The sequence below is a fragment of the Neophocaena asiaeorientalis genome, unplaced genomic scaffold (genome assembly GCF_003031525.2).
Source record: "Neophocaena asiaeorientalis asiaeorientalis breed wild unplaced genomic scaffold, Neophocaena_asiaeorientalis_V1.1 scaffold629, whole genome shotgun sequence".
Classification (NCBI taxonomy): Eukaryota; Metazoa; Chordata; class Mammalia; order Artiodactyla; family Phocoenidae; genus Neophocaena; species Neophocaena asiaeorientalis.
In genome coordinates, this window is record NW_020175468.1 from 2,446,444 (window position 1) to 2,457,216 (window position 10,773).

The 10,773-nt window shown below is 45.4% G+C and overlaps 1 protein-coding gene across 3 annotated transcripts in view; it reads right to left on the reverse strand.

The window, feature by feature from the left end:
- Positions 1–146: 146 nt before the first annotated feature.
- The window catches only part of TRPM4 (transient receptor potential cation channel subfamily M member 4), a 24,143-nt gene continuing 13,516 nt past the window's right edge, over positions 147–10,773 (reverse strand). For 2 of the 3 annotated variants that reach the window (XM_024768186.1, XM_024768188.1), the window contains 8 exons: positions 6,203–6,335; positions 5,869–6,043; positions 5,478–5,655; positions 1,663–1,856; positions 1,246–1,378; positions 963–1,035; positions 765–870; positions 147–525 (listed from right to left, as the gene is read on the reverse strand). In XM_024768186.1, the coding sequence (XP_024623954.1) occupies positions 521–525; positions 765–870; positions 963–1,035; positions 1,246–1,378; positions 1,663–1,856; positions 5,478–5,655; positions 5,869–6,043; positions 6,203–6,335 (997 nt within the window). In that variant the 3' untranslated portion in view covers positions 147–520. Of the gene's footprint in view, positions 526–764; positions 871–962; positions 1,036–1,244; positions 1,379–1,562; positions 1,857–5,477; positions 5,656–5,868; positions 6,044–6,202; positions 6,336–10,773 lie in introns of those variants that run through there. The other variant, XM_024768187.1, reaches the window with a different exon arrangement.

A 10,773-nucleotide genomic window follows, 5' to 3' on the forward strand; every position in this document is an offset into this window, starting at 1 on the left:
TAGTGGGGCTGAGAGGAAGAAACAGCTGGGGGATACCTGAAATAAAGCAGCAAACGAACCAAGGACCCCAAACACATCCCCAGCTTCAGCCCCCATCCCCAAAGGATCTATACACCCACCAGTTCTCCAAGAATCAAGCATCTGGATGCTACTCCTCTCAAATGGCTTTATTTCCCCAGTGTGGGGAGCTGTGAGTGGGCTCTGGTCCTTTGCCTCAATGACCCTGCAGCCTTCTCCGGCCCAGCAGACTGTGGTACAGCCTTGAAAGGCAATGAATGCCTGGGCTCCAGCGGCTCATGCTCCCAGAGTAGGGCTGGTTCTGGGAGGATCCAAGCCTGCTGTGGTTTGCATGGATGACACTCCTTGCAGTGATCGTGACAGCAGCTGAGGTGGTAGTCCATGGGCATGAGGTTCACCTCAAGGACAAGGTCGCCAGGTGCAGGGGTCAAGGACCTGCTAGGCCTTACTCTGGGAGCAAAACTCCCTATGGCAGCTACTCTTTGAAGTCCACCAGCAGGGCTCAGTCTGGGGGAAGAGAGAAGAGGTGGTGGGCATAGAGACGAAGACACAAAAAAATAAGAGACTGGCAAGAAGAAAGATGTACAAAAAGCCCAAAGGAGACTGAGAGTGAACCAGGGACTAAGGAAAGCCAGTAAAAGAGAAAAACACTCCGACATAGGGGAAGAGAGACCCGGAAAGCAGGGACACAGACGTAGGTAGTGACAGATGCCAGAGATACACACAGGTACACCACACACACTGACCTTTAGGCCCAGGTGAGGCTGGGGGCGGCGGCCCCCCTGGGGGAAGTAATGCAGAGCGGCTCAGGGCCTCGGCTACCCAGCCCAGGACACGGCTACAGTACTTGACCTGGGGAGCAGGGAGGACCTCAGGGCACCAGACTGGAAACCTACTGCCCCTCACCCCAGCCATACTCTCCCAGCCTGGCCCGGGGTTCTCACCTCCTGTTCCAGTCCTTTCAGACGCTGCTCGTACTCGCGGATCTGTCTCAGCTGCTGCAATGCTGTGTCCACCCTGGGGATCCAGGGTTTCAGATCGGTGCCAGCAGCCTACCAGCCCCGCCCACCTTCGAAGACCCGCCCTCAGTGGTTCAGCTTTTCTCCCTAGCATTCCAGGACCCTCTCCCTGCAGGCTCCACCTCTAGCCTGGGTCTTTGCAGGACCTAAATCACGGGATCTGTTCCCGAAGCCAAAAGCCCTGCCCAGAGCCAGGCCCCGCCCTCACTTCTGCGACGTGCGCTTCAGACTTTCAGAGTCGCTCTCCCGCTTGTCCCGAGCTCGCTCCAGCAGGAAACTCTCCTTTTGCACTGACTCCCACGTCAACAGCTTCCGCTCCGCTTCCTTCGAGAGGTGGACCCCTGGACAGTGGGGTCAGGAGAGAGTCAAAGGGCTCGCCCATCCTCGGCCACGCCTGCTCCTAGACCCAGCTTCCCCACCCAAAACCGTGAGCTTTGGTGATCTCCCAGACCACGCCCCCTCGCCGTTCTAGGCCTCCCACTAATATCCCACGCCCAGCTCCCTGACAGACTAAGCCCTGCCCACTAGTGCTCCTGGGCGTCCTCCTCCAGCCTATACAGGCTCTTCTTTCTCTCCAGGTTCCGCCCCCTAGGTTTCTCTCTTTTGGGCCAAGCCTGCGTCTCACGAAAATGCTCGACGGCTGCGGAAGGTGGCAAGCTGGCCCGGAGCCTGCGCAATCGACGGATGAGTAAGCACACGTGCGAGATGACGATGAGAGGCGGGGCCAATGCAGGCCGAGAGTGAAATTCCCGGATGAGGCTGTAGCGCTGCGCCTTCCAGTAGAGGTCGCTGTTGGCCTGTACTTTGCCGAAGGTATAGCTGTGGGGACAAGAGATCAAGGGTCACTGGAGGTCAACGTCCCTTCAGGAAGAGAGGATGAAGATTAGCTGTCACGCAATATCTGTTTGAAGCCCAAGGCAGCAGGCAGATGTCAAGATCAATAAAGTTGGAGGTTATTACAGGACGCAATTAATAGCTGGGTTAGGAGTGTCCAGGGTCAGATGTCATAGGTCAAGTTGGAAAAGCTTTCATGAATTAAGTAGAGACTGGAGTCAGGTTCAAAAGTCAGCTTGGGGCTTCCCTGGTGGCGCAGTGGTTGAGAATCCACCTGCCGATGCAGGGGACACGGGTTCGTGCCCTGGTCTGGGAAGATCCCACATGCCATGGAGCGGCTAGGCCCATGAGCCATGGCCGCTGAGCCTGCACGTCCGGAGTCCGCAACAGGAGAGGCCACAACAGTGAGAGGCCCGCGTACCGCAAAAAAAAAAAAAAAAGTCAGCCTGGACACAAATAATAAAATAGGAAATGAAAATGGGGACATTACTATCAACTGTATAGAAATAAAAAGGATTATAAGAGAATGCTATTAATAATTGTACACCAACAAATTAGATAACCTAGATGAAATGGACAAATTACTAGAAACACACAAATTACCTAAACTGATTCAAGAAGAAACAGGACAATCTCAAAAGACCTATAACAAGTAAAGAGATTGAATCACTAATTTAAAATGTCCCAACAAAAAAGCCCAGGACCAGATGGTTTGACTGGTGAATTCTACCAAACATTTAAAAAAGATTTATCACCAGTCCTTCTCAAATTCTTCCAAAAAATTGAAGAGGAGAGAACACTTCCCAATTCATTCTATGAGGCCAGCATTACCATGATGATATCAAAGTCAGATAAAGATATCACAAGAAAACTACAGACCAATATCCTTTATGAATATACATGCAAAAATCCTCAACAAAATACTAGAAACCTAATTCAACAGCATATTGAAAAGATTATAAGTGGGATATATGCAAGGAATGCAAGAGTAGTTCAACATACAAAAATCAATCAATGTAATATACCACCTTAATAGAACAAAGGAAAAAAACCACGTGATCATCTCAATTGACATGGAGACACAGAAAAGGCATTTGACAAAATCCAACACCCTTTCATGGTTCAAACAAAAAAACAAAAGAAAAACTCAGAAAAGTAGAAATAAAAGGAAACTTCTTCAACATGATAAAAGGTACTTATGAAAAATCCACAGCTAACATCATACTCAATGAAAAAAGACTGAAAACTTTCCCCAAAGATCAAGAACAAGACAAGGATGCCCACTTTCAGGACTTCCCTGGTTGCCCAGTGGTAAAGAATCTGCCTTCCAATGCAGGGGACGTGGGTTTGATCCCTGGTTGGGGAACTAAGATCCCACATGCCGCAGAGCAACTAAGCCCACACACCACAACTACTGAGCTCCTGCACCTCATCGAGAGATCCCTAGTGCCGCAAACTACAGAGCCCACATGCTCTGGAACCTGCGCACCACAACTAGAGAGAGAAAAACCCGCGCGCCACAACAAAGAGCCCGCATACCGCAACTAAGACCCAACGCAGCCCAAAAAATAAATATTTTTTTTAAATGCCCAATTTGACCACTTCTATTCATTATACTGGAAGGTCTAGCCACAGCAAGCAAGATAAAGAACTAAAAGGCATCCAAATTGGAAAGGAAGAAGTAAAACTGTCTCCATTGACAGATGATATAGCCTACATATAGAAATAGAAAATCCCAGGGACTTCCCTGGTGGTCCAGTGGTTAAGAATCCACCTTGCAATGCAGGGGATGACAGTTCGATCCCTGGTCAGGGAGCTAAGATCCCGCAAGCTGTGTGGCACAGACAAATAAATAAACTTAAGAATCAAAGGATATTATCAAGAAAAGGAAAAGACAACCAACACAATGGGAGAAAATATTTGCGAATTATATATGTGATGGGAGTTTAATATCCAGAATAAAGAACTGCTACAACTCAATCACTAAAATACAAACAACTCAATTTAAAAAACGGGCAAAGGAGGCTTCCCTGGTGGCACAGTGGTTAAGAATCCGCCTGCCAATGCAGGGGACATGGGTTCGAGCCCTGGTCCAGGAAGATCCCACATGCCGCGGAGCAACTAAGCCTGTGCGCCATAACTACTGAGCCTGTGCTCTAGAGTCCGTGAGCCACAACTACTGAGCCCGTGTGCTGCAACTACTGAAGCCCGCACGCCTAGAGCCCGTGCTCCGCAACGAGAAGCCACTGCAATGAGGAGCCCGCGCACCGCAACGAAGAGTAGCCCCCGCTCACTGCAACTAGAGAAAGCCTCCACGCAGCAACGAAGACCCAACACAGCCAAAAATATAAATAAATAAATAAATTTATTTTTTAAAATGGGCAAAGGATTTGAACAGACATTTCTTTAAAGATGTGCAAATGGGCAATAAGCCCATGGAAAGATGCTCAATGTCACCAGTCATTAGGAAAATACAAATCAAAACCACAATTAAATAACCAGTTCATGCCCACTAGGATGGCTAGAACCTCTTAATAAGGAAAATAACAACTGTTAGTAAGGATGCGGAAAGGCTAAACATAGAATTACCATATGACCCAGCATTCTATTCTAGAAATATACCCAAAAGAAATAAAAACGGAGACTCAAACAGCAATTGTGAACAGCAGTGTTCATTGCAGCATTATCCACAATAGCCAAAAGATGGAACCAACCCAAGTTTCCATCATCAGATGAATGGATCAACAAAATGTCTTATATCAATACATCAGTATTATTCAGCCATAAAAAGGGATGGAGTGGTGGTACGTGCTACAACATGATTGCACAATGAAAACATTATGCCGGACACAAAAGGACAAATATTGTATGATGTCACTTACATGAATCACCTCCAAGAGGCAGATTCATAGACACAGAAAGTAAATTAAAGGTTACCAGGAACTGGGCAGGGGAGGGGAAAATGAGGAGTTAACCCTTGCTTAATGGGTACACACTTTCTGTTTGGAGTGATGAAAATGTTTTGGAAATAGATAGTGGTGATGGTTGTACAACATTATAAATGTAATTAATGTCACTGCATTGTACACTTAAAAATGGTGACGATGGGGGCTTCCCTGGTGGCGCAGTGGTTGAGAGTCCACCTGCCGAAGCAGGGGACACGGGTTCGTGCCCCGGTCCGGGAAGATCCCACATGCCGCGGAGCGGCTGGGTCCGTGAGCCATGGCCGCTGAGCCTGCGCGTCCGGAGCCTGTGCTCTGCAATGGGAGAGGCCACAGCGGTGAGAGGCCCGCGTACAGAAAAAAAAAAATGGTCGCGATGGCAAATTTTGTTATATATATTTTGCCACAATAAAAAATTTTTTAAATCTTCAGCTTGGGCTCAGAGAGCAGATCAGATTCCAAAGTCCAGGTCAGGAGCAGACTCTGACTGGGTTTGGGGACAAGCCAGTATTAGATTTAAATCAGAGTTCAGAGACTAAAACTAGAATTGCTTAGACTGGGGTCAAGGGTCAAGCTGGGATCAAGAATCACGCTGGGGTCAAGGGTCATGCTGGGTGAGGTCACCCAGATGAGGTCAGATCATCAGAGAGCAGTGGGGACTCACCTGAACATCGCGATGAGCAAATTGACCAGCAGGATGTTGGCCACGAGCAGGAAGATGATGAGGAGGACCACCACCAGCCAGTTGGCATAAATCGAGACGCAGGAGCCTGCCTGGGCCCCTGAGGGGCGCGCCCATAAGCCCTTCTCCGATGAACAGTTGTCAGGCTTCATGAGGCTCGCTGTGAAGGGAGATAGAGATGGAGCCAGAGAGACAGAGACCTAAGGAAGACAGAAATCCAGACGGGCATGGGAGAGCCGAGAGAGAGACAGAATCCCAGAAAGAGGGGAGAACAGAGACGCAAAGAGAAGGAAGAGGGATCAGAGACCCAGAGATAGAGGAGAGAGAGAGGGGACTCAGAGGGAGGGTGTCAGGCCCTCTCATCCCTCCTTACCGTCTATGTCCTCCTGGGGGATCTGCCCAAAGATCTGCAGGTAGGGCCGGTAGAAGACCCGGTGCAGGATACTCGAGAGGTTACGGTCCTGGGGCCTAAGGAGCCCCTCCGTGGTCACCCCGTAGGCAACCAGCCACACGCCAAGGAAGAAGAGGAAGAAGAACACGTCCTTCATCTGCAGAAGAGGAAGATGAGACCAATCTGGGCCCTGCCCTTCCCTACTCTGGCCCCGCCCCTGCATCCAAAGCCCCGCTTCCTTCCCTGACATTGCGTTCCAGACTCCGCCCCTTTCCTCCTCTGGCCCCGCCCACACCAGTCCTACCCCACCCCTCACCATCTTGTTCACGATGACGATCTTGGGCCCCAGATGTTTGTTGACTGTGAAGATGTGCAGCAGCCTCAGCGTGAAGATCATGAAGTCGAGGCAGAGGACAGAACGGCCCAGGTCATACAGTCCTGCGGTCAGCCTGGGGTATGGCGGACGCAGCAGGGGTCACTCAAGGGTTACTGGGTGTAAAGGAAAACCCCGAGTCTTCCCAACACCAGGCTGAAGGTGAGGATGTGGCCTCCCCAGGGCCAGACCTGGGACCACCCCCCTACCCCGATTCACCCGGGGTTTACTCAGATTTAAAATTTGGCACCCGTGACAGTGCCAAGCTGGGCTACGCAGGGCACTGGTACCCATTAAATAATGGCTGCATGAACAACGGCCTTAGCAAAAAGCTGGGAGGTCCCTGTAACAAACAAGTTGTGAAAACTGCAGGAATATTTGTCCAACCTATACAAGGCAAAATATAGAGAGTTCCAGCAAACCAATAAGCAGAAGACAAACGACCTAACAGGAAATCGGATAAAGGATAACAACACACAATTCACAGAGGAAAGTCAAATGGTGAATAACATCAGCAATCCCTATGGGGAAAATAAAAATTATATCTCTATTTTGCATCATGTACTTTAACTCTGAAGGGATTAAAAACCTAGAGTAAAAGGCAAAACATCAAAATCTTAGTAAGAAAATATAGACTTTCTTCATAAGCTTGACATAAATGTTATATAAGAAAAAGAGTCTTATATACAAGGCACAAAATCATAATAAAGGAAAAGACTGAATATTTAACTACTTTAAAATATAAAACTCATGTGTATTAAAAGATAACATAAATATGATGGACAGAGAAAGACAAAATTTTCTGCCAAAAATACATAGCCTAAATTTGATCAGGAGGGAATACCAGACAAACTTAAACAGAGGCAAATTCTACAAAATAACTGGTCTGGACTGTTCAAAAGTGCTAAGATCATAAAAGCCAAAGATGGACTGAAAAACTGTCCCAGATTAGAGACAATTAAGGAGACATGACAACTAAAGGCAACATGGAATCCTGGATTGGCTCCTGATCCAGAAAGAGAACATCAGTGGACAACTGATGAAATTTAAATAAAATTTCCTGGTTCTGATAATATAAGATGTTAACATTTGGGGGATCTGGATGAATGGTGTATGGGAATTCTCTGTACTGTTTTTGCAAAATTTTTTTATGTCTAGGGGTTTTTCGAAATGAAAAGTTAAAGAATAAAAGAATGTTTAAAGAACATACAAAAGTGAAAAGATAAGCTGCAGACTGTAAGAAGATACTTAGAACAAAACCACCAAGGATTGGGATCCAGAGTATAAGGAGAACACCTACCAAAAAATATATACATGCAAGAGATCGATGAACACAATAAATTAAAAACTGGGGCGAAGGGTATGAAAAGACAGTTGACAGAGTACATGTGCCATTTAGATATGAAAGATGCCCAACTTATCCAACTAGGAGTCAGGGATGCATAAATCAAAACAAGGAGAGGTCATTTTTCCCATCAGATTGTCAAAACATGTAAAGGTTAAAAATTGAGAGCAACAAAATTTTAAAGATTGAAAATACCAGGTATCATCAAGCATGTCCTCAAGGGGGCAGTGTCTTACCCAGATGGTGGGTGTGTAACCGGAAGAAGCTATTTTACAAGGAAAGCCTTCCACATCAAGAATACACATACCCTTTGACCCACAAAGTGTACATCTCAGATGTATTATTACTTTGGAATAATAAAAAATTAGAAACAACTGAAATGTCCATCCGGAAGGGATTGGCAAAATAAAACGATTCATCCATTCAATTCTGGAGAACACAGGAAATTTCTCCTGTGTAAAATGAGATTTTTTGGAATTTTTTTTTCCTGTCCAATAATTCTTCCTCCACCTAAAAAACGATGAGCTTGACAAAAATGTCTAAAACATCACTGGTATTCCTAAAGGGTGGTAGCACATGGTCCTAGCCCTTTCCTCTCAGAAGATACTTCATACAAAATACAAGGAATAAACAGAAGCACAGTGTTGTACAAAACTTTCTTATCTTGCTGTTTTAATAAATTATTCATGTCGAATTACTTTGTGCCATTTTTAACACAGCATAGAGGAAGCATACCTCTCAGTGTGTCAACTGAGAAAAGAGTAGGGGGTCATTGCTGTCAACCATCCAGATTATAAGAGGGGATGTCAGGACACTTCATCCCCTGTAAATAGTCACTAGGTTGTGACCACAAAGTTCTTTGTCTGCTCTGTTCAAAAGCAGTGGTGTCCTAACAGGTAGGACTTTATTTAAAAACAAAAAACAACTCACCATCAGAGTACTGGACCCAGAGCAGCTAATATCTGATTAAAACTTCATGTTATCTCAAGTAGAAAATGAAAGAAGCTTTGTAGAGAAATTTTGGGCCTAATTCTATCTCTTGAAGTTCAGAATTTTTGTCCCACTGCCTCATGAAAGGATTTCATTCATTTATTAAATCTGGCAAGAAGAAGTCTGTCTTGTCTGCTTTAGCCAGCAAAGACTAAAACCCCTTCTTCAGGAATCTGATGCAACATTTTTAAAGAATAAGGAATATTTGCAAATACTGACATGGAAAGAATGTCAGGACATATTACAGAGGAAAAGAAGAGGTTGCAAAAGAATGAAAAAATATAGTATCATCTGTGTATAAAAGAAGTAGGTAAATGCATAGAAAAAGAACAGGCAGGATGTGCACCAAACTGTTGATGGAGGTAACTGCTGAGAAAAGGAGGAAGCTTGAAATGGCTGAGGAAGATAATCCGTTTCTGTTCTATGCTCTTCATTTGAATATAATCTTGTTCAATAAGGATGCACTTCTGCATTTCTTTGGGCATAGACTATATTCAAAGATGTTTTAAGTTGCTGGGAGACAAGATAGATGTGGCTTGAGGAGTTTATAATCTTGTGTGAGGAGAGAGACAGCAAAAGTCATGGTCAAAGCACTATTGGGGGGACTCTCAGGATGTTAGAGGAACACAAGAGACCCAGAGTTTGGGTAGGAGAAAGGAAGACCTCCAGAGGCAGAGACAGCAAAGCTGAGGCTGAGAGGAAGTGTAAGAGTTGGCTTGGCCAAGGAGAGGAGGGAAAAGTGTTTCAGGAAGGGGAAACAGCATGTGCCAAGACCCAAAGACAACACAATTTATTCCCAAGGACATTTTGATTTGCCCTTTGCCCTCTCTCTGGCACCACACAATACAATCTAGAAATTATGGAAGAAATGAACTAACATTATATAGCCCAGTCTGGGCAACAGAAAATATTTGAGGGTAATTCCTCACAGTTAAGTTTTTTGTAAATTAGCTAAGAAATAAGCAGAAACAGTCAAGATTTTTATGGAGTAAAAAGTTGACAAAGCATTGAGGCCTTCCTGATGAAATTTAAAATTATGAAATTTGACCCAGGAAAACCAGACATGCAAGAAATAAAAGCCACAAAGTAAAATTCGCAAACACAGACCCTAGATTTTGGCAAAATTTGATAGGACAAAAACACAAATGTTGAACCAAATATTTGTTGTAAAACTTAACCCAAACAATAATTAATCAAGTTGAAATAATTTCAGAAACTGAAAAAGAAAATAATTGAAGGTACTTTCACTGCCCTGCAATGTAAAATCAATCAAGGCAGTTTAAAGTAACTAGAAAATAGTTCCTTGGTAAAAATCCGTCAATACTGGTAAAATTCTGACTGCAATTTTATAATTACGCAGATTCAAAATACCAAGGATCACGGTCAAAGCCACTGGCCTTGTGAAGAAGGAACTGCAAGTGGCTCTCAGACAAGCCAGAGTGTAAATGAAGAAAAGAGAAAGAAATCAGGGAGGCAGCCCTGGCAGAGAAGGGCAGGGGCTGAGACTCTGTCCACGGGCGCTGGCGAGCCCCAAGAAGCAGGGAGAGACAGGCCAGCTCTGGGTGTAGAAACACCCTTGCGGGCCCTGTGGGGGATGGACTGGAGGGAAGAGAGGCTGGGGCAAGGGTCCAGGTGGGAGAGGCAGGCGTGGAAGTAAACAGGGGGATGAGACAGAGAAAGTCAGGTGCCAGGAGGACAGGGCCTGGGACCCAGGGCTATAGAGGAAGAGGAGGGAGGAGGTGAGGGTGGTACTCGGTGTGTGGCCTGATTTCTGGGGTCCAGGACAGGGGTGCAGCTACAGGACCATGTTGAGGACTAGAGAAACATCCGGTAAAGTCCAGATCTAGAAGGAAGAGCAGTGGGGTCCTCATTTTATCCTATCAGCCCTAAAGCTCGATATCCACATATGAGCAAATGGCTTACAGAACACCTTTAGGCAGTACTTTCAATCAAGATGGGATTTTTTTTTTTTTTTTTACGAATAAGCACAAGAGAGGCCGCCGCAATGAGAAGCCCGCGCGCTGCAACGAAGACCCAATGCAGCCAAATTAATTAATTATTTTAAAAAAAGAATAAGCAGAGTTATTTTAAAATTGTGAATCACTATATGTATACCTGCAACTTATATAATATTGTACATCAACTATACTTCAATGAAAAAAAGAAAAGAATAAGTGGA